The sequence below is a fragment of the Egretta garzetta genome, unplaced genomic scaffold, assembly GCF_000687185.1.
Source record: "Egretta garzetta isolate BGI_Z169 unplaced genomic scaffold, ASM68718v1 scaffold188, whole genome shotgun sequence".
In the NCBI taxonomy this organism is placed as follows: domain Eukaryota; kingdom Metazoa; phylum Chordata; class Aves; order Pelecaniformes; family Ardeidae; genus Egretta; species Egretta garzetta.
Genome location: NW_009260622.1, coordinates 5,636,065 through 5,658,717, shown reverse-complemented (window position 1 = coordinate 5,658,717; position 22,653 = coordinate 5,636,065). Strand labels below are relative to the sequence as shown.

The following is a 22,653-nucleotide window of genomic DNA, read 5'->3' as shown; positions in this document are numbered from 1 at the left end:
AGCTGGACTAATGAACAGCTGATAAAAATATTAGAAAGTAGAGCAATATTCACACATTGAGACGAGGATCAGGCTTAGTATGCACCTTCTCTATAGATCTGTGAGAATCAGGTATATTACTAAATGAAAAGCAAAAATTTTTACTACTGGAAGGCAGCGTCACATTAGAAAGCTGATCAAGGTGAACTGTGCTCTCAAATGGGGAATAAAAACAAAGCCACCCACGTGAGGGAACGGGGGTGCTGAAATCTTCTTTAGAATAGCTTTTTCCCCTACGTCAGCTACCCCTGCCTCTTCCTGCCCCCACTGCACACAATTCTTAGCAGTTCGGGATCACATAATCAATCAGAAGAGCTGTGCAAGAAGTCTGAACTGAAATTTATCTTCTTTCACGACTAGCAAACACCTGGAATCTGTGTTTTTCCTAGCAAACTCATAAAACTTAGAAGGTGCCAGTGAAGATCAGGTCTATAAAACCCTTGTGTGTTCCATGCTTCTGTTCATCTCAAGCTGTGATCACAGGAGATTTAGTAAACTGAGGAAATATGCAATCTGACAGAAGATTTCTCTTCCTGCGGCTCAGATGCTTGTCACATTGACAACACGGATCAGTGCTGCCGGAGCAGCCTCTTTACTCCCCTTCCCTGTCACAGGCATTTCTGCACTCTTCAGCCTACTGGCAGCCCACACTCCATGCACAAAGCCCAGGACACCTGGCGGAGAGACACTTGCTACTGCAAACACCAATCTCTAACAGGGCTTGGCTTCAAAGGACCCATTATTTCATTATTTTACATGGTATACTTGTTTGAAATGCTCATGTCCCACAGCTCAGAAACCTATTGCCACATCTAATTTGTTTCATTTTATTTGTTTAACCACTGACTTTTATATTTAATGGGTGTGTATTAGATTTTCTTTTGGGATCGGGAAGTACAGGGCTGAGAAAAGGAACAAAAGAAAACACTTTGCTTGATAGAGATTGCTTGATAGCAATGTGGATTTATTCTTTGATATGGATTTTTCTTAAGTGGGCTTTGTATTTTCTTTCCTTGAGGGGTGATGGAGAAGATCTGAGGCATACAAATGTTCTCTCCCAGTTTACTACAGCTGTAAATGTGTGGTTAAGATACAGAAGTGTCATCTTGTGAGTGGGAGAGGAGGAAAGCAAGAAGCAAAATTAAGAAGTTCTACATACCACTCCACACACTTCTGCCATATGAAATCAAAATTATCTATTTTAGGTATTCCTGAGACTTATCGTGGCAGTTTAGATCTTTCAAAGTCTGGATACAGGAAACATTTATTCTCCTGCATTGGAGTTCTTCTGCCTTCTTGATGCAGGTTTTATTTTAAAAGCCTTTTTTAAGTACAGGACAGGAAATGAAATTGCCAAACTATTACAGACAGACATAAAACGGATCTGCTTCAAACGCAACCAGACAATGCTCTTCACTGCACACAATGCCCGATGCAGTACTGTACTTCTCAGAATGCAATCAGGGGACTCTTTACACACTGTATAAAAAGCCACAGAGACACAAACCCAAGTTTCACCAACAACCATGGCTTGGATTTCTGCTCAAGCATCATTCAACCTCTTGGAGAATTATTAAAGATCCACCACATCTTTTGCAATAACACAGCAGCTTTTCTGAAATACAGAATGGATTTTCTTAATATTTCCATGCAGTTCTATTAATCCAAGATAAACTTTTCTAATAATAGATTCATTGTCCATTTAGCAACAGGTGACAGGCTTTTATCAGGTGCTTTAAAAATTTCCCATACAGGTAAAAACCATTGGAAAATCCCACATTCTTGTTACCTTGGAATTTTTTTGTTTAATTTCTAATGGAGTAATGCCTATTTTTCACTTGTTTTTCATTATCAAAGGAGAAACTTCAGTACAAACAGGCAGGTTTTTTTTCCTTCAAAATTCTTCTGTGAAGAAATATCCCCTATCAAAATGGGTGTCGCAATCCTCAGCAGGGCAGAGGCTCTCAGGTTTGCTGGTCCCCTGCAGTTGGGTTCAGCTGATGGTTTTTGCTGCAGACAGCAGGTGCTGGACAGTCACAGCGGAGGGACAGGAACATGGTGGCACTGTGATGGGGTGGGTTTTGGAAGGGGCACTTCACCACCTTTGTTTATAAAAACAAGACCTTTGACCAGTAGAGTCTTTACACCAAGTTGTAATGAGATGGAGAGCAACCATGAAAATCTCTTGTACCACAGAGGTTCACCACTTATCTCGCTGCAAAAGGCTTAAAAGAGCTGTCAAACTTAAAGAGCTTTCTTTTATAAAAGACAAGCGTTGCACACTTGTTGATGACCAGCTGCTGTCAGTAGTAGCCTACCTAGCAGATATTATCCAAAAAATAGACACCTAAGGTGCCCCTTCAAGGTGAAGGTGCCCTTTGAACAATGGGTGAGAAAGTAACTGCTTTTTGAAAGAAACTCGTGCTTCAGAGAATCCACCACAAAAACAGATCCATCAGTACGTGATTTTGTTCCCAAAACCAACGCAAATGCGTCACCAGGAAAGAGTCTCCTAGCTGCAAACTTGAAAAATTTGGAAACAGAATTTTCTAACCTGCCTGAAAATCTTTCAAGCGAAGAGTTTCCATGGATTTGGAACCCATTTGCTAAAAATGCAACAGCTTTCACTTCGCTTGCAGGCACAACTGGCTGACACTGGGGAAGAATGGACATTTACCAGCTCAGTGTCAAGAAAATCCTTTGCCTAACCAGTAAAGGGGTTGAAAAAATAGCATCCCCGTTCAGTAAGTGCAGCTGACAACACACTTCTTCCACTTGCGTATCCACATCTGCATGAGGAATCTTTTTCAGCAGTGACAGCCATGACAACCAAGTATCAAAATAAGCTGGACCTAGAACCAGCCCTTTGGAAGGCTCTATCACAAAGGCCTAAGACAAGATTCCCAAGAACAATTTTGCTTTGGGTCTTGTTACCTCACAGCTAAGAGCCCTTTTGAAAGAAGACAATTCTCCAGTATTTCCCCACAAAACAATTTCCTCCCCTCCCACTGCTAGCAAAATTAAAAGCTATTAAAAATGGAAAAGTAATCAAACGCCCCTTTCCCCTGCCCTGTGCAACCCATCTTAGCAGTACAATAATAATGGACACTGGACAGTCACATGGGCCATCCTAAAATTCAGACTTCTCTTGGCTCTGCCCAGGAAAGTATTTTGGTACAGTGAATGTAGTAACAGAATCTGAACTGAAACTCAGCTTGCTTCAGTCCTTCCCCATCCTGTCCCACAACTCACCAGTGTGGCCTCCGCCATCCTTGGATTCACACCTTCCACATGAATACTTGGCAGTCGCCTGGCCACGAGCGTGTGTTTCCAGCAGCTCCCCTCTGAGCAATTCCCTGCTCACCACAGATCTTCCTCCACCTCCACACCCATGTCATGAGCTGCTGGGCTATCTCCTTCACAAGACAATAACTACCTAAACCTGATCCTCACAGATAGAACTTACATTTATGGCATTATGTGGATGACAGCTGAATTAAAGGGTTCATTTTTGATTATGAAGTCAATTATCTCTAAAAAGTTTGTCTTAGAAGTCAGCTGGCTTTAGAGAGCAAACAGCCGTGTACCCTGTGCATGACTGAGCATGAATCGGGGCAGTGAAGATTTTAGAGCACTCCTGAAGGAGCAAACCAACCAGAGCACCACACGCATGTCCGCGTACATTCTCGTCCCTGAGCACCACCTTCAAGACCAGATCCCACAATTCAGCACTATAATACATTCATTTTTAAGGTGACAGTTTTGAAAGGCAGAAAACGCGCTACAGAAACCTTTTGCAAGCTGTGCACTCAGCCCAGGGAAGTGAAGCCCCACCTTGTGCAGGGGCCCGAGGGGCAAAGCAGGGTGATGTAATCTCACCCCAAAACACACCTTGAACAAAACCCCTGCATGTGCCTACGCTCAGTCATGCCATCCATAGATGTACCCTGTTATGGGACTCAGAGATGTGCTATATTGTGCTCACAGGACAAATGAACACTTAACAGATAAATGAAAGTGACCAGAAGCTTTAGGCACGGTGCCTAGAAAACACGATGCCTTTCTCACAAGGGTTTCAAGACAAGACTGTAGGAAGGAAGGAATTACTTCAAGATAAAGCATGATTACATATCTCAGGAGCTACACCTCACAAAACACATTAGCCATTCTTATCTCCTTTCCACTGTTTTGGTTGTTTATTGTTTACACAATCAATAGTGTGCAGCTTCAAGTTATAAGCCATAATTAGTTCTCCCAGTTAAAAATACACTGACCATTTCCAACTCCTACACAAATAAGGTCAAATAATTAATGAATTCTGGAAATGTAAAGAAAGTGCTTACATTACTCATTACAAAAGGAGTACTTTGCTAAGACTGCAGGAAAATAGTTTCTCAAGTGAAGCAATGAACATCTGGAAATGTGAGACAATCAATTTTGGGGTGCATGCTTGAAGAACAGAAAAAAGAAAATCAGAAATCAAGGCAATGTAGATATGTGAACAAAGAAGAGTGCAAACATTGGGTCCAAAGCATTTCATCTTTGCTGTGGAAGCCAGTAAATGCTGCAAGTTATTTGGCCTAGATTTGCCCTCTCCCCTCCACCCCCCGTCAACCATTTACTTTCAAAAAAAATAAACATATCATAGAACAGTAAGGTTGTGTAACTTCTCAGAAGTTCACAGAAAACTCAAAGAAATAAAGTGCAACCCCAATAAAACAAACCCACTGCTCAGCACAGACTCTGTCCTCCTTTCCACACTTTTTAATAGATATCATTAACACAAGCTTTTTTATTAATTTTTAGATTGTGTTATCACAATTGCACAGCAATTAGTTAATAGAACTTCCTTGGCCATAGCGTAAACACTATCTGCCATTCAGCAAGTGTGACAACCGAAACTTACCCTCCAGGGACGGTTTTTTGCAATTTCATTGCCAATGTAGGCTCCACAGCACTTGCATGTCAATAGTTAACAACTAGGAAAGCTTTTCTGAATAACATCCTGCATGTGACGCACGTGCCCCGTGCTCCCTCATACCAAATCACCACAGACAGACCTGCACATCTTGGTTCTTGCAGTTCACAGCCTAGGCTAGGGTATCAACCGGACCGTGGAATTCACCACCACCTCAAGAGCTACGGGTCATCACAGAGTAAATAAGTGTTTATGTTCATTGTGGATGATATGTCAGGTGACCAGCATGAAATACCTTCCCCATATAATGCCAGTATAGCGTATCAACCACATCAGACAAAACAGCATGCAATCCTTTCAAATTCATCATCTAACTCAGCAGAAGTTCATAACACTGCCTCACAGTGTTGAGATATCCAGCCATTGTGGTAGCAGGCTAAGGATATCACCATCATTCTGGGGGACCAACTCTCCAGACACTTCTAATTATTAGGAGGCTGAGTAGTCACATCAGGTTCATCTATGCTAAAGCATCAGGGTTTATACCAACACTCAAGAGAGCTCCTCATTTCTGATAAACAACTGGAACCACACACCAAAAAGATTATGAACAAAACTGATCAATTTTCATGAGGATAGGGTTAAATTAGTTTTCAATGCCTTTAATAACACTAAGCTACAATAATCTTTTAGACATTAGCATGGGCTCACATTTGCAAGGCACACTACTTCAGCTACCCATGTGGAAATGCATGCAATGACAGAAGTTAGGCTTAAAGCACCTACACTCATATAAACCATATTCCAAATGTAGCAATTCCATCCTCATATATTAATCAGAGTAATTCTTGTAAGACTGCATGCGCAACAGTGTTTTAGCCTATGAGGACTTCATTGACTTTTTCCTCACCTATTACTGTGCTTGGACTTTTCCCGGTCTTTTTCCTTGTCCTTCTTGTGCTCTTTGTGCCGGTGTTCTCGGTCTTTGTGTTTATCTTTGTGTTTGTGAGAATCTGCAAGCAGAGAGGCAAAAAAATTAAGAAATCAAGTTGGGAGAAATCTCCATGCCTCCCTCATGAACCCCTTCATTTTTCCCCACCCATACCAGTATTTTCTGTGATTCAAAATTTGTAACAAAAATCTTCGTTTCAGAGGTCCTAAATGGATTAATTGTTCCTGCAGCACAAGTTAATTCATCTTGGCAACAGCTGCACTTATATGGTCTTTAGTTCAATGCTTTATAGACCCTGAAGAAATGCAACCTGCCTTATTAAATAGGTGAGTATGGCTACAGCAAGTTCAATCTTATTTGGCAGATGGGAAATCTAGCTTCCTACGCCTGTCAAGTATTTCATGTCAAATAGATTATAAGGATACAGGAACAGAGCATAAAGCTGAAATGTTAAGCCTGCTGAATCCTAGAATTTAGACTGCTATGTAGTCTAGACAAAGCAGTTCCCCCCTCTCCCCCCAATTAAAATCATCTTATTCTTATCCCCAACAGTACATGACAAGACAGGTACGCAGCAAGGGAAAGGGAGTAATGAGGGAAAAGAAAAGGTGAAAAGAAAAGAGGACTAGGGATTCTCTTCTCTTGCTTCTCTTCTGCAGGAGACACTTACCTCCCTGCGATAACAGCCCCACCAAGAAAATCCAACATGACGGCTGTAACGAGTATGTGCTGGTGGTAACCCACCTACACAGGTTAGGACTGGTCCAAATTAAATGACAGGTCAGAAACGGGAGATGGCTCTCAAGTAAATCTACATGAACATAGTAATTTTATTGGTATCAGTTTCTACTCCAAGTGACACTTCTCATCCTCAGTGACAACTCTACTGTACAAAAAAGTCCTTTAAAGCACCAAGGAAATAGATCCAGCACAGAAAAAGAGAAACATAGTTGAATTGTAAATAAACTCATTTACAAGCATCTTTAGGTCCCTAAATGTTCTTTATATGTAGATCAAAAAGGAGCTGAGGCTGAACTAGCACCTCAAACCCATCCCAAAAGGCACTACTACCGTTTACAGTCAAGGTCTCTGTAACGTTGGGAAGAATGTGTGCATGCTTAAAGACTCCCCCCAGTTTTTTGGGTTTTTTTGTTAAGTTTTTGGGGGTTTTTTAAACATACTTCTCACAGCAACTAAAATTAAATAAGCTCCTCAAGATACCTAACAGGCTGTGCTGACTTTGGCAATCATTTTCAGATCACAGTGCCAGGATTTCCACCAGAGATCTTGGATATAAGATATTAATGCTTAATTAATTGTAAAGATGCTACTGTGCCTCTAAAAAGGCTAGTATCCCCACACTGAGAATAGAAAACTGCAACACAAGGATTTTGTGACTTTTGCAGTCACATGGGAAACGCATTGCGGAGCCAGGAACAAGCCTCATTCTTCTGACTCCAAGTCTTTCACCACAAATTCATTTTTCTCCTTAACTGACACCAGCTCTTACAACCTCAAAACATTCAACTGGTTTTAGTGGAAACATACCCACAGTCACATTTCCAACAGAATAAGATTTTAATCTATTGCTTTCTATAACTTTAGGTATGGTTTTCAGACACCTGCAGTAAGACAACATAAAACAACAGATGAATGCTGACATTCAAGCCTCCAACTTGCCTTCTGCATCTTTACTCAATCCTCCTGAACCTGGCGACACTTTCTAGTGCTTTGGTGTATACAGCATATACATTTAAAGGACACGATTTAATTTTCTATATTTTGGTATACAGGCACGTGGCAGGTTATGTGGAACATTTGGTGTTACAGCACAAAAACACCTAAGATTTTTCAAGTACCTAAACAGCAAAATCTATTTCACAGCAGGCAGAGCTTTGCAGACATCTCTGGCAAACTGTGTGGGGACTGGACACCTACACTCCCTGAACTGCCAAGAAGCAATTTCTCAGTACCCTTCTTCCCACCAGGACAACACACATTTCACTGGCAAAAATGTTTTCGCAGTGCATTTCACACTTAAGATTCTTCAGTTCAGCCAGTAGCTGGAAGCTCAGGCTGTTTGCAAACTGCCTGGGTTTTATTCCACAGAGAGTTTACTCACTGATTCCTGAAGCACCAGCTGAAGTGAACAGCCATCTATTTACACTTGATGAATAGGTAAATCGCTAGAAAAACCATCACGATGCTATACATAGAACTATGTACACCCATTTTATAACACACTTGCTTTTTAAGGAGGCACATACCAACACAGAGTCAATTTTTTTCAACTAACCAATCGATGGAAAACGTGTGCAACTGAGCACAACGCTATTCTCTTTAGAGCTTAGAACCACAAGATTATTTTCACAAAAAAGTGGAAAATGGAAGTCTCTTACCTTCATCACTAGATTCCCTTCCAGCTGACTCGTGCTTTCCAGCTGAAATTAGTATTTGCTCTTGAAAAGTAGTTCCAGGGCTATACCCTGGGAACACTGGAGTCAGACATCTATTTCCTCAAACCTCTGCACTGCTTACAATGATTTGGTATTTTCAGACAATCAAAGCCTGGTACAGCAGCAAAAAAAAATTAGCTCACCAGTTAAACTAGCTCTGCTTGCTAGTATCTGTCACTGTTCAGCTTTCCTTCGCTGTCTACCAACGGATTTCTAGCAGGAAGGTATTCCGGCTGAGGGTCAGGCCAAAGCAGCTGAGGAACAGGAGGTTGTGCACAGGGTCTTGAAAGCAGAAGCAAAAAACCAGCAGGAGAGCTTTCACCCAAGAGCAGTCAAGGCTGGATAGGCATTTGGCCTCTCACACTGGACAACGGTTTAAATTCAGTACTTCCATGCAGGTAAGCGTACCACCTCCCAAGCATGTCTCCTAAGAATTAAATTATTCTGGAATATTTGCCTAGTATTCAGACTCAATGGTGTTGCTTTCTGACACAATGCCGTGAGGTAGGTTAAGAATGAAGACTTCAAATGAGTTTAGTAAGTAGTCTCGAGCTGACATATATACATACGTCTTCAGAAGGCATTAAAGCCCTTGGTCTTTTTTTTTTTTTGAGGGTGGAGCTGGATGAAGTTCAGGAGACTGGGTCATTAAAAAGGACGGAATACTTTTTTTTGGCATATCATACACCAGAATTGCTTTGTTCAAGTCTTTATCTAGCAGTCCAAGCTGATGGTTATTTGATGGCTGACATGAAACAAGTTTAGCCATTTCATTCCAGTTTATGTCCCCACTTCACAGAAACCAATACAGCATCACCTCCAACTGAATTACACAGGCAACAGATGACCAAAGTGGCAACAAAACTTTAAGACACAGTGGGCCACCCTGCAGCAAAGCTCATCAACACAGAAGCAATCAACGGAAGTGTTCCTGTCTGTAATATATCTTCTTTGATATATTTAGCATACTGATTACTAGAAGAATCTCCCAGCCTCCAGTACCTCCCTCCCAGCTTGCAGCTGATCAGCAGTTGACTAGGTCCAGCCTCACATGAGCTACAGAATGAGGTCAGACATTATCACACGTTCAGATTTGTTTCCTGCCTTTTATGTCTGCCATTAAGTATGTCTGCTCCCTCTAACACTAAACAAGGAAATAAATACTATTGCTTCTCCAAGAGCATTAGCAAAATCCACTCTCTACTGTGAGCAAAGTTCAAACCCCCAAAAGCTCGTGTGATATTTAAAGGATTTCAGAAATCAGAAAGTCTCTCTCCAGCATCAAGGTTACAGTGGGGACAGGGGTTATGCTGACTGGGCAAGGATCCATTACCCCTAAGGCTCTCCTTTCAGTATCCTCTAACCCAAACAGAGCTTTTGGCATCTCTTCTGTTCTAGAAAGCTTGATGTCTCTGGCACTGGCTCTCTGTCTGTTAATGCTGAGCCTGGTATGTCTCCAAAAGATTACCGCAGTCCCCGTACTATTCCTGCCATTCCGCCTGTACCTCCAACAATCACGAGCAGCTCTGCATTTTTGCACGTTGATTCATCTCTCAACTCTGTTTAATTACAAGGACGCCTGACTTAAGGATGGGAAATTCTAAGCACTTTTGGTCTGTGGCTCTGTTTTGTTCCCCCCCTCCCACCTTCGCTCCACCGCTAAGTCTCTGGGGAAAGGCTGAGTCATAACCCTATTCGCAATACTTGTATATACGTATTACTGGAACAGCGCAGTTTTACTCTTTATCCAGGAACAGAGCTGTAAAAGGTTAGGCATCTCTAACTACAGCGTGACAAGAACCCAGATGAAGTTAAAAAGCCCTCCTCCAGCAGTTAGATGCCACCTGGAGAGGCGGAGGGCCAACAGACAGGAATGACAAGCAGTCTCCTTTCATAACAAGAATAACCCCTGGATTAATAGATCAGTCTGGTGACAAAACCATTATATGGGACTCTACTGTTTTACTTCATGACACGCATTTGCTTTTAAAACACTTCTGAACACCCTTCTCTGCACCCCACCCCTCCCAGAAAGATTACTTACATATCACAATCAAGGGAAGTAGGCCTACTTCCTACATTCATATTTCAGTTTTGACGGCAAGTTTTCTAATAAAATCCTGAATCACACAGAAGCAGAAGTTCTCGTATGCCCAATCAGTACAGCTATCAATACTATAAGGGAGAATATTGCTGGCACAGGATACAGGATTCTGTAACTGTCATTTTATGCCACTCCCACAGCCCCCTTTTATCCCACTTCCATTTTATCCCAATTTCATCATTTTGCATTAGAATCTCTTTTTTTTTTTAAAGAACTGAGAAAAAGATGTGAGCAACAATCTGGCCTTTCTCATGTCTCCTAAACTAAGTGAGATAGCTGGCAAATTAACACCTGGTAACCCCAATTTCTGGTCAACAGTAGCTTTTCCAGATAAATCTATTAGCCATCCATATTTGCTGTCTTTTGGTTCCCCTTCTTGTAAGTTTTTGTAGGCTTGATTTGAATACCTCATTAACCTGCTTACAGAGAGGTTTCTGCAAGCAGTCTTTGTTCTTCTGAAATGCTTTAGTAGCTTCTGGGAATAAAGACTTTTTGCATTTTCCTTATGGTTCCAGCAAGACCCCAAATGCTTTTCCTCTCATGAGACAACCTACAAATACCTCAACTGCTACATATGCTGGTATTTTGCCCGTTTAGAAGCCTCATATCTCAACGCTTTTCTACACTGATGTCCAGAGAGGCGATTTAAGGTTACTTGATTCTTGGGAATGAAATCTGTGCCCAAATATGAAGACACAGCATGAAAAATTCATCACATTACCGACTAAGAAAAACATTTTTAACTTCTTGTTACTCCAGTATCACTTCTGCTTCAGATGAGTGGCTGAAATTTCTGCCCCAATTTAAGTCCAGTGCCTCGCCAGTAGTTCTTTGTTACAAGAGAAGCATACAAGCTCTCAAGACTTTTTCAGGATCATTAGCCTACGAGTACAGTGCTGTCTATTACCGGTGCATTCAGCCATCCTGAACCTGAAGCATAAGCAAGAAGCCCTTTACTACCAGCACGGAGGACATGTATGATGAAACTAGCAGCGTCTCTTCAGCCTCTTCTCTGGAAAGGAGAAGAAAGTCTTCTCCAGTTCCACTGCTAAATTATGCAGCTGAAAGGGAGGTAATTCAGTAACACTGGATTAGGTTCAAAAGCTGGTCAAGTTCAAAAACTTCTCACGAGCCTTCTTGCCACTTGAGAAATAGTTAGTGCCTTCTCAGCTGAAGCACCACCTCCATGTTAGACCATCTACTCCACAACTGCAGCCTTTTAAATATTTAGGCTGATTTCCTTCTCACCTGTTGTTGTGCAAAAGTAAGCAAAGCAAAAAGACTATGAGACCTAAATTAAACAATTTTACTGATTTTTCTCCTCCCCCACAGGCTGTCCTTAAAAGTAGAATTCTTAAAACTGCAGATTATCAGGAACAAACCTCTTTCAAGTTCCTCAAGTTTTATCATTTATTACCATTTATGCAGCCAAATCATATTACTTTTAAGAGTTTTAATTTATTATATGTTGGATATAAAAGGACTATTAAGATTATCAAGGTTCAGTTGATGAAATGATGCCAAGGAGGGCTATAAACATTCAAATATATGAATGTAGTTCAAGGTGTCCAAAATACTCTTCATATTCCTGGCAAAGAATGTGTACTTTTGCCTTCGGCATCTGACCAAAATGGTTTAGTATTGCACTGACTTTTACAATATATAGATTATATCAGCAAGTGGAGAGGCTGTAACGTTTAGTCATTATCTAAGATCTTTCACATGAATAGTGAAGGGGTTCACAGATTGCCTAAATGGGCAATGGTGATCCCACATGTAAAGGTTGCTCTGTGAGGTTCTGGTCAATTTATGAACTGTTCACCTGAGAAAGCAACTACCAGGCAGAGATGAAAAAGCCCATTTGCAGACCCCATATGGCTCAGAAGAGCAACCATATGGAGAAAGTGGCATGGTTTGCGGCATAGGGGATCAGGATCCTCGCTGTTAGACAGGTTATGACTTTGTTTAAACTTCTCTGAAATATTTGTATTCCAGTAGGAGGAAGTCACAGAATGATCATGGTGTCTCAGTAATTGATTACACAGTGTTTCTGGAGTTTAAATGGATTGTCATTGCTGTAGGAAAAGGGGAGGAAAAGCTATTGGACAGAAAACAGAACGGCATCCAGGTATCAGAGACAAGACAAGACAACACCTTTTCCAATAAAGCAGGGAAGACTGAAAGAACTGGAGGTATAAGAGACACAGAAACTGGAAAATATCTATATTCAGCTAGGAGTGTCAAAAACGGAAAAACATACCCAGAAGGCATTGTTCAGAGAGAAATGGTAGTATTGTGGATGATACTCTGGAGCAGAAAACCATAATCTAAAATAAACTTCCCGCGTGAAACTGGATATGTCACTTACTGGCCCTATTTACACAACTACGGCATACACATAAAACATTTACCCTGGAAAGGTATTGCAGGTCTCTTTGCTGTGCTGTTTTATTTCTCCAATAGCCGACTGCAAAACACTTGGAATCCTGAAATGAGTGTGACTGAAACACCGAGATCATGATCCGAGTCCCCCATAACCATTCCCTGGATCAGAGTAACCCACCAGACTCAAAGTGAGAATCAACGTCATCATCTGCTCTAACAGAAACCGATTTTGGGGAAGCAATGAAAATCAATAAAAGGCCCAGGTTTTCAGTATGTGTCAGGAAAGGAAAGCAACTACAATGATACTGAAACAAGACTGCTTGGCTCCTGCTTCCCCATTTAGAGTGCTATACTCAATGGCACGGATATACCTTTTAAAAGCAACCTGACAGGTGACCCTTTGCCAGTGTTGAAAGACATCTCCACAATCAACATTGCTACAGAAAGCTATTTCTAAATCCTTAAAATCCTTCTTGAAGTCAAATTCAAATGAAGTACAATTAGTGTGCTATCACAAACTTATTTTACCTCAGGTGCATCACTGGGTCAGATGGACAACTTCAGGGAGGCTGAAACTTCAACAGTGCTCACTGTTTCCATCCATAAACCAGAATAAAATCGGAGTTGTATAGTTTACAGCAAAACAACTACATTAATTTTGGCTATGCATAAGGAGAACACACAAAGCAGCTCTTGGTTGTGAAGCTTCAGATCCTCATTCATTTTCCAATCATGAAAGTGAAGAAATAGGGAAAAAAAAACCCCAAAACTGTGAAGGCTTCCTGAAAAGGGATCCTGGAAAAGTGCAGCACAATAACCAGTTTATCCTCTCTAAGGCAGGAACCTCATTACTAAAAGCAAGACCCCACCAGAGCGCCTTCTTGCTTTTTCTAAGGGTTCACATGAGGAAATATACCATCACTGAACAGGTTTGAGTCAACCCATTTCCCAGGCTATAGGTACTCCAAGACAAAACTCCTTCTGAGCCAGAACCAACCACACCACGTGGCATCCAACTCTGCCAGAGCTTGAACACATAGTACTTTTGATAGAAACAGAGTAAAATCAGCGACCTTACAACCCCTCTCCACACTTCAACAGTTATTTGAGGCAAAAGATACTACATAGACAGACAGATATTGTGTCTTTTTCCTTAAAAGGGCTGTGCTGGGAAACTTGGCTTCAGAACAAGACAGACCCCTTTGTTACTGCATTCTTGATTAATATTGTAATTTTAAGGTCCTGTATTCCCTGCTGTTGAAAAGAGGGAAAGGAAGAAACCTGTGGAATTACTGGGTGATGAATCTTAACAGAGGAAGATAGGTATCTAATTGTCTCCAGCCATTCTCTGTCCTTTAGAATAGCTCCTACCAACTGCTTGAAAAGTTTCACTCACTCTCCAGCTAAGTTTTATTATGTAAGCAAGAATCTTACACAGCTTTTTAAGAAACACATGAAGTTTGCAAAACAAGATCAACGCACCTTCTGCTCCACAGAAACCCCAGGGCAACTTCAATCTAAAGAAGAGAGGTAAACGATGTGACAGAACTGCTAACAGCGGGAGAGCACGGCAGGCACGGGACCAAGTCTGCAAGCTAAGCTGTACACTCATTTATCTGTCCCAAACTTTAAAAGCTTATCATGGATTGGTTAAGGATGCCAGAAAAAAAGAAATTACAGACTGATCACTCCTATCGTGTGTGACTGAAGCCTCCGGGACATGAAGTTAACCTGAAGCAAATGTCATTGCTGGCATTTCATCAATGTAAACCAACCTGCAAAGACCAGGTAGGTAAGCAAGCCGTGCTGCAAGAGCCTATTCAGAAAGAGGAAACATATTCTTTAGGGCTCCTTTTGAGCCCTTCTTCAAATTTTTTTCAGCTACACTGGTTTAATCACTTATCTTCTGTGCACCTCACTTTTTCACCTGGGGAAGTACCTAATACTCTGTGAGTAATTAATGCTTAAGTAATTGAGAAAGCTATGTGGTATAAAGGGACACTGACATTAAGAAACTGCTACACTGCAAGCATTTTGCAGCAAAACAACTAACGGTGTAGACAGCAGCAGCAAGTTTAATGACGTAGCAGTGCCTTTTACATGGCCCCTTCTGAAAGAGGTGGCACATTCACCTTCCCCCCCTTTTCTGCAGCTCATCTCAGTTGCTGTGTGACAAATGCATAAAATCACTGTAAGTAGAATTGCAGTAGACAATACTACACAAAGGACAAGGCTGAGGAAGCCTTATAAAGCATTAAAATACATATCTGATCAGTAGAGAAAGGCTAAATTAATAGCTGCTTCTTACACATGCCAAAGGGCTCCCAACCGAGAGGCAACAATGAAGTTCCAATCCATTATTTGCATTCAAAAAACAAAAAAAGCTCAATGTGAGCAGAAACATGTGTTTCCACAGATTCCCAAGATGTAAAACATTCTCCTGTAATTGTATAAATAGGAGTCAAAGACTGAAACCCATTAGTATGTTTCCACTAACAAAGCAGAATAAAACAGAGCAGCAAGTTAAAACTTCAGGGAAATGACCAGCGTCTGTGTACAGCTTAAAATGCTGCTGTGCTGGCACAGAAGAGAGGAAAGTCCAGGGTAGTCCGGTAAGGAAATAAGATAAGGGCAGCCCCGTTCTTGTCGCTAGTGATATTTATTCTTATAAGGCCACACTCTTTTCTGAGTAGAAGTACTTCCCATAGCCTCCTCCATTCAGAATTTGAGTATCCCGCATACTAACATTCCTCCCTTCCCTTACTGGGGTAGAAATAGTTTCAGCATTTTTTCCCTGTTGCTTTTTAAGTCTGCACCCATATGAATAAACAAAAGTTATGCACTGCACGTACATCTTTAAAGAAGCAGCAAAACTGAAGATACGCTTTTGCCTCAAGTTTCAAGAGCTTCAGCCCTCCACATCTCTGCACATCAGGAGGCCAGGATGAGGCCAAGAGCCAGATCTAGGGGAAAATCCATGCAGCGAGCACTGTGGGACTCGGGAAAGCTCCAGGACACTCTAGAAATAAAGGCGTGTTGGAAGCATGTGCAAGTTCATATAGTATATGCTCATTCGCTCCTAGCTGTTGTCATGCCCAACAACTGCCTTGCTTTCACTAAGCCCTTACTCCTCCTCCTCCCACCTCAAACCAGCCCAGAACTACCTGCCACAGCCGGTGAAGGGATCTGAACCAGCTAGAAAAGGGGAAAGCTGCAGCTGTAGCAGCCAATGACCCTTTTCAAAGACAGCTCTACCCATAGCTGAGTGTCACAAGCAGATCCAAAATACAAAAGGCAGGAGCAAACAAAGGACAGCCACAAGCTTGAGCTTTGTTACCTCCCAGGTTTCAAAAGCCTTACACTCACTGCAACTAAATCTGCATTCCAATTTGCTAATACAAATATATACAGGATTGAGACCCTGGAGGACTTATGGGTGTATAAAGTGAATGTTGCTGAGGGGAAACTGCTGTTAAGAATCAGCTCAGGGGAAAAAAAAATGTTTGCATAACAAGGTAGTTACAGGTAGGATCCCTGTGGATTTCTTTTAGATCCAATAATACCAAACAATTTTTACTAGAGCATCTCATCTCAGGCTTTTCCAAATTTGCACCCACTTCCTCCCCGTTGTGCGAAATGCAGTTAAAATAACCGGCACAGCAGGAAGGACGGACTTGCTGAGAGAGCCCGGACAATTGTTCACAAACCAGTCTAGCATCCAGGAGCGTAAAACTAGTTTAAAGTTATGAAAGAAGGTAAAATTTAAGGGCATACAAATAGATAATGCAAAGGGGACTAATCCCATTTTTGGAGTTAGAAAGCAACCAACCTTTAGCACAGAAACAGTCACACGCAATCTTCTCTGGGGAAGAGACAAAGGGAGGGATGCAGGCACCGCACCCCACCGAGGGATGTACGGCCTCACCGGAGACAGCAAGAACTGCCCAGGGCCACTCGCAAGTTGCGCAGGAGCAAGACCCAGAGGCACTCACGCCTCTGCTTGTCTTCTGCCCCAGCTCTCCAAGTGTTTGTTACAGCAGGGCAACATTTACAGTCATGTTTAGACTTCAGAGCTATCAGGGACTGCAGAAGATAACCTATCCCTTACTTCAACACAATCTACAGCAAAATGGTTCACTTAACTCTTTTTTTCCTGGTTTGTGGAAATGCTTTTCCTTAAGGCGTTTTGGCTAGCAATTTGGGCCATAGAATTTTTGGGACAACACATTGCTCTTCATCAATCCCCCCTCGTGAAGGCTCTGCAAGCCAGGGTGGATGGGAACACACTTCTGCTCAGCCACCAAGCGCACTTACACCAGAGACACTTCTGCTCTTTGGTTACTTCACAGCTCAGAGTAACCCAGCTTATGCTCAACTGCAGATTAAGAATCAAGCGCAGACCTTAAGCAAGGAGTGCAGCAACTGCTCCTGCCTGCATCGCCGTCACAGGTAGGTGGGCTGAATCATCTTCTGGAAATTTTTGACAAAGAATTGCTCGGGCAACAGCTTTGAGAGTTACTTCAGTAGACTGGGTCAAGAGCAAAGAAAATCTTTTGGTACAATCTGTGACAAATTCACACTGCAGAGAACTTCATGTACTGTACTCCATCCACAGACTGAGTCAGTGCCCCTAGCAGAAGGTTTTTCCGCCTCCAAATGCTCTTCATACCATCATTAGAAAGGTGCAAACAACACAATTTGTGATGCAAAGTCAACAGCTGCTTCCCGCATGCAAACTTTCAAGGCAGGTGAATCAGGAGAAAATAAGGGCAAACAACTATAATTCCTACTCCTTAGAGAGGATAATAGAAACTTTAGCTATATTAAAAAAATAAAGAGATTGGTATTATTTCGGGGCCTAAGAAGAAAAGTTTCAGTTTTAAAACTGCACTAGCCAACAGGAAAACTGCTGTGTTGTCAGAAATAATTACACTGCAATGATGTCAACTAGAAAAACATTTTCACTCGCTAGCGGTGTAAATCACTAGCATTTCTAGATACACTAAAAAGAAGTTTGTAAAGACTCCCTGAAATCCTGACACTTCCTCAGTGCAAGAGTGAGGTCTCAAAAGTAGCTCGCACAGAGCTTGTGTTCACACCACCAACACACGAAGACAGGGCTGGCATGTTTGACTATCCTGGGTTTGACCCAGAACAAGGGCTCCCCGCCAAGCAAAAATTTTACAGAAGATCAAAAAAAAAAAAGCAGATGCATTGCAATGCTTCTTTTGCAGCAGTCAATGAGTAGCCTCCTGTCAGCAGTCGGGATCACACACAGTTTGTACACATGGGAGTGGTACAGGCTGTGCTCAGCGTCCTCTGCTGAGAGGTTCTAATAGCATTTGTTCAAAGCCTTCTATTAACCATCCCTTGACAACATGATGTGGCTTTGGCCAGTGCTGGTCTCTTGCTTGCTATAGGAAGGAAAGACTCGAAGAGGCAGCACCCCTGGGAACAACATAAGGCCTCCGCAATCCTCAGTATTAGAGTATAAATGGAGTCTGCAAGACAGAAAGTGGTTGGTACAATCTTTAAATCACCTCTGCCAAGCAGTACCACAGTTTTATGCACTGGAGTGAGATACTTCTCCTACTACTTGTTTAGTATCGTGCCTACTAAGCTGAACTGATGGGGGAAGCATGGCCAAAGTCTTATACAAAGTTTGTTTCAGAAGTCCAGGCACTTATTTTTAATCACACTCAAGCCGGTTCCTCACCGTAGAAGGAACTCCCACACTGATTCCAGCTGGTGTTTTGTGGTTTGGGTTTTTTTTTCCCCTATCTACAATAATTTCTTTCAAATACAGGGCTGCTCTGGACAGATACAGCCTGATTTCACCTCTGTTCGCACTGTGGGTGAGTTAAGTGATCACTCACCCACGCCAGGCTAATGCCAACCGTTGTCTGCAAGCATCTTATCACCAGAGTCAGCTTCGACACAAGTCCCACTCAGAAGACAAGGGAGGGAATGCAATTCCCCTGCCTTAAGGGTACATTACTACAATTAGCATACAAGAAGAAACCTGATTCCAGCTAAAATACACAAGAAAGTAAACAAAAGGTAAATGTTTAATGACAGTTCAGATTTCTGCACTTCCAACTGTACTCCTGAGTCTTCTGAAGTGAAGGGATAGAGTACAGAGAAAGAAGCATCGCAACAGCGCTGGGGGTCACAGCAGCTTTAAAAGTGAGTTTTAAAATAAGGCTATGTTTGCAATACTTAAATGACTAGTAAGTACAGCTCTTAGATATGGTGCACCAAATTCCACTGAAGTCTTCCATTTACATCAGTAGGCACGAAATGTTACTTTAAGTCACTGATTTTAATCTCATTATGCATCTGTAATCTGTTTATTTTGTTAAATCCAGGTCAAGTCTCAATAGCCGGCAACTGTTAAATCACACCGACAGAGATACCTGAATATAAAATGTAGCCTGTTAATGCAGGATAACATGCTGTGGGTATTTATTAAGCATAATAAACTCCTAAAATTGTCAATTAAAAAAGCTCCACAGTATTATCAGTTTGGTGAGGGTTTTTGTTGGTTTGGGTTTTTTCTTTTTAAATTAATTGCTTCTATCTTTGGATGGAAAACAATTTTATTAAATGCACAGCCAACATTTTCATATTCCACCTTATGCAAAACTCACATCTGCCTTGAATGAGACTTATGGAGGGGAAGAAAAACTATTAATTTGTTCAACATCTAAAGTCTATTAAAAGAAAAGAAGCATAATCCTTGGAAACTGAACTGAACCAATTGCTTCTGGTTACCTCAATTCCTCAATTTTAAGAGTAGTCCTTTCTTTACCTATGCTTAATAACTAGGTGTGAAAAGTTAGCTTTCTTTTTTCAGCTGTCAAATGTCTTCCACTATCACAGCTGCTAAATGAGCTGTTTAAACTGAAGGAAATAAGCTGCAGGTGCAGAGCATCATCAAAAGTTTATCACTGCACTTCAAACTCCAAGTGCTTAACTAATGACTTCCATCATATCAGAGGTTCTGCTTTACAACTGCTGACACACGATCACACTCTACTTTTCAAGTTTTCTTAACATGAAACCTAACATTATTTAAATATTTTAAGAGGTTGGTTGGTGAGAGGGTTAGAAACATGCTTGAAAAAACTGAGTGCTACAGAAGCAACCATAGGGATTCAATACTTTGTTATTCCTCTTTAATATAAACCAAAATGAGAAGAACAAATTATATAGCTTATTTTCAGAATCATTCCAAAGGGAAAATTAAGAAATATTTCTTTCCACTTGATTAATTGATGGCAGAAATACGCAAAGGAAACAAGAGGGACATCTAAGAATATTTACAATCTGATAATTTATTCCTGACTGATTCAACTGTAAGGCTAGGAAAAACTCTTTTTCAGTTTCTGGGTTGCCAGTTGTATATATGTTGAGACAAATCTGTAAGAGGTTATTGTGATTTTTACTAGAGTAAAATTAAATCAATACACCTGTTAAAATTTATTATTAATTTTACATGAAGGACCAACATCACCTTGAAAGCTATAGGCACTCCAGCTGATTTAGTAGCTTGCTCCTCCACAAACAGCCCAGAGCAGCAGCTGTACTGCTCCCTCCTATCCTTCCCTTCCAAATATTTTAAGCCTGTGCCAGACAAAAACACTTCTGGGAGTGAAAGCACCATCCAGGTGCCCAGCAGCAGAAAGCACCACTCACTCTTCAGAGTAAGTTCTGCTTTACCCGAAAGAGCACAGCAGCCCCAGCAGTTTCTGAAACCACAATCCCTGATTACATTTAACCTGTTTGAGTTTGCATGCATTTCAGCAACACTATTTTGCAAGTTTTAAAGTGTACCAATTTATTTTTTAATTTGTATCTGTTTTACAATTAGCAGTTACCTTACTTCCTGTACTCCTGTCCCTAGCAGACCAGAGAAAACTCCCTCTTTTTCCTGTGATCACAGCTGCAACCGGTGATGAGCTTTACCTGATGCTATCAGATGTAAAAAGGCACTGGTACAGAAACACTGGAGCTTTCACTAATGCACAGCGGTAGTACCTAAGTAAAGCCTGTAAATGGGAAAACTACATGATGAGCAGCCTTAATACAAGAAAAAATGAGTATGTATAACCTATTCTGAAAATCAGCTAACGACACAAGATATTTAACTTCACATGTCATTCCCAAAACTAACAAGCTTCATGGACAGATCAAGATAACCCTGGAGAAAGAGGCGTAATAAAATTCAAAGTTAAGTAACGGCTTGTAACAGTAGCATTTCTCTTCTAGTGATGGTCTACTAAATACCTCAAATTTGTTGAAGACAATGTAAGTTCAACCCAGTTTCCTAAGGAAATTTGTTTACATCTCTAAGAGGCAAAACAGTTCAGTAGTTTCTGCTCAAAACAGGATCTATGACCAGAAAAACAATTCGACATCAGCTTTTACAACAACAGACTATTTAAAGTACCAGTTACCTTGAGATTAAAATATAAAACAATACTTTCTTCCACTCCAGCCTCTGTGACAAGTACTGGCATCTTGTCTGCTAGCATTCTGCAGTAAGACAGCTATCCTGATGCAAAAATTGCAATTTTGAAGTGAAAGCAATAACCACAGCCAAGCAAAACAAGGATACAATTTGCCAATACCAAGCACCACCACCTCAGAAGAATCTAACTTTGCTACAATGAAAAGTGTGCAGTTAATGTCAAGTCCAGCATTTGATCCATCAAGGAGTGCATTAGAAGTTGCTTTATGAACTACACACATATCTGATGTACAAGAGTAATTCTTTTTTGATTAAGTGCAAGGGAAAACCGTAGTGACCAGAGAGGACACATCATTTGATTCTCAGTGTACAGAGACGCTTGAAAACCTATTTCTGTACTGGTGACTTTCTGGAGTACCAATCTCCTCAAGTAATTTGATCTGAGTTTAGTTCTGTACATAAGTAAGCCCACTGAGATCACAGGATTTGGGAAATCACACACCTGTAGTAAGCAAAGCACTAACCACACTGCCTAATAACATACAATTTGATGCCTGGCAGTGATGGGCAGGAGACAGTTAAGATTTAAGAAATAGCTTGTGAGGTGAAGAACCAACCAAATGACACCGACTTCAGAACTTGGAAATAAGAGACCTATGAGAAATCTAGAAATGACATAAATTTGCATTCATTTTTAAGCCCTCAAACACTTCATAGATGCTTACAAGAAAGCCCTTCCGAATACCAGATCTTGTCTGAACTGAAAACTAGTAGAAAACTTAACTTTCCAGTCTCTGAAGCAACTATGATAAAAATCACCATTATACTTGTTTATAGTCCACTTACTACAATTTTTTAAAAATTTTTTTTCTGTATTGAGGAAAAACAACTAAAGCAAAGGCTGCTTTGACTCTGTTCTCCTACAGAGCTAATTGTCAAAGACTAGTTCCGGAGCTCTGCTGTGATTAAACTGTTAATACATATTAAAAAAACCTATAAAAACTCAGCTTAGAAAAAAATCATATGTAGTATTTATTTCAGCTCCATTCAGAAAGTAAATATTTGCCATGTTGGAGTCAGTAGAGTTCTTCCCTAGGACTTCCCTATAAAAAGGAAAGTGAGAAGTGTTCCTTTCCCCAGCTCAATGGCCCTCCCAAAACACAAACACACTGATGTTATGCAGAGGACTCCCTGAACTACAGTAACACGTTCCCTTTGGGATTCAAGGTTTCTTAGTCTGGATTAGAGTCCGAGCATCAGGCTCCTGTGCCTGGATGGACGGGTGGGGTATTTACAAAATGGGAGAAAAAACCCACATAAACTTAA

At 41.1% G+C, this 22,653-nt stretch overlaps 1 protein-coding gene across 1 annotated transcript in view; it reads right to left on the bottom strand.

Annotated features, from left to right (window-relative positions):
• TOP1 (DNA topoisomerase I) overlaps window positions 1-6,617 on the bottom strand; it is a 37,410-nt gene extending 30,793 nt beyond the window's left edge. The window contains exons 1-2 of the mRNA XM_009645473.2: window positions 6,602-6,617; window positions 5,868-5,970 (exon numbers count right to left, since the gene is read on the bottom strand). Of these exons, the coding sequence (XP_009643768.2) occupies window positions 5,868-5,970; window positions 6,602-6,617 (119 nt within the window). The remainder of the gene's footprint in view (window positions 1-5,867; window positions 5,971-6,601) is intronic.
• Window positions 6,618-22,653: the final 16,036 nt, after the last annotated feature.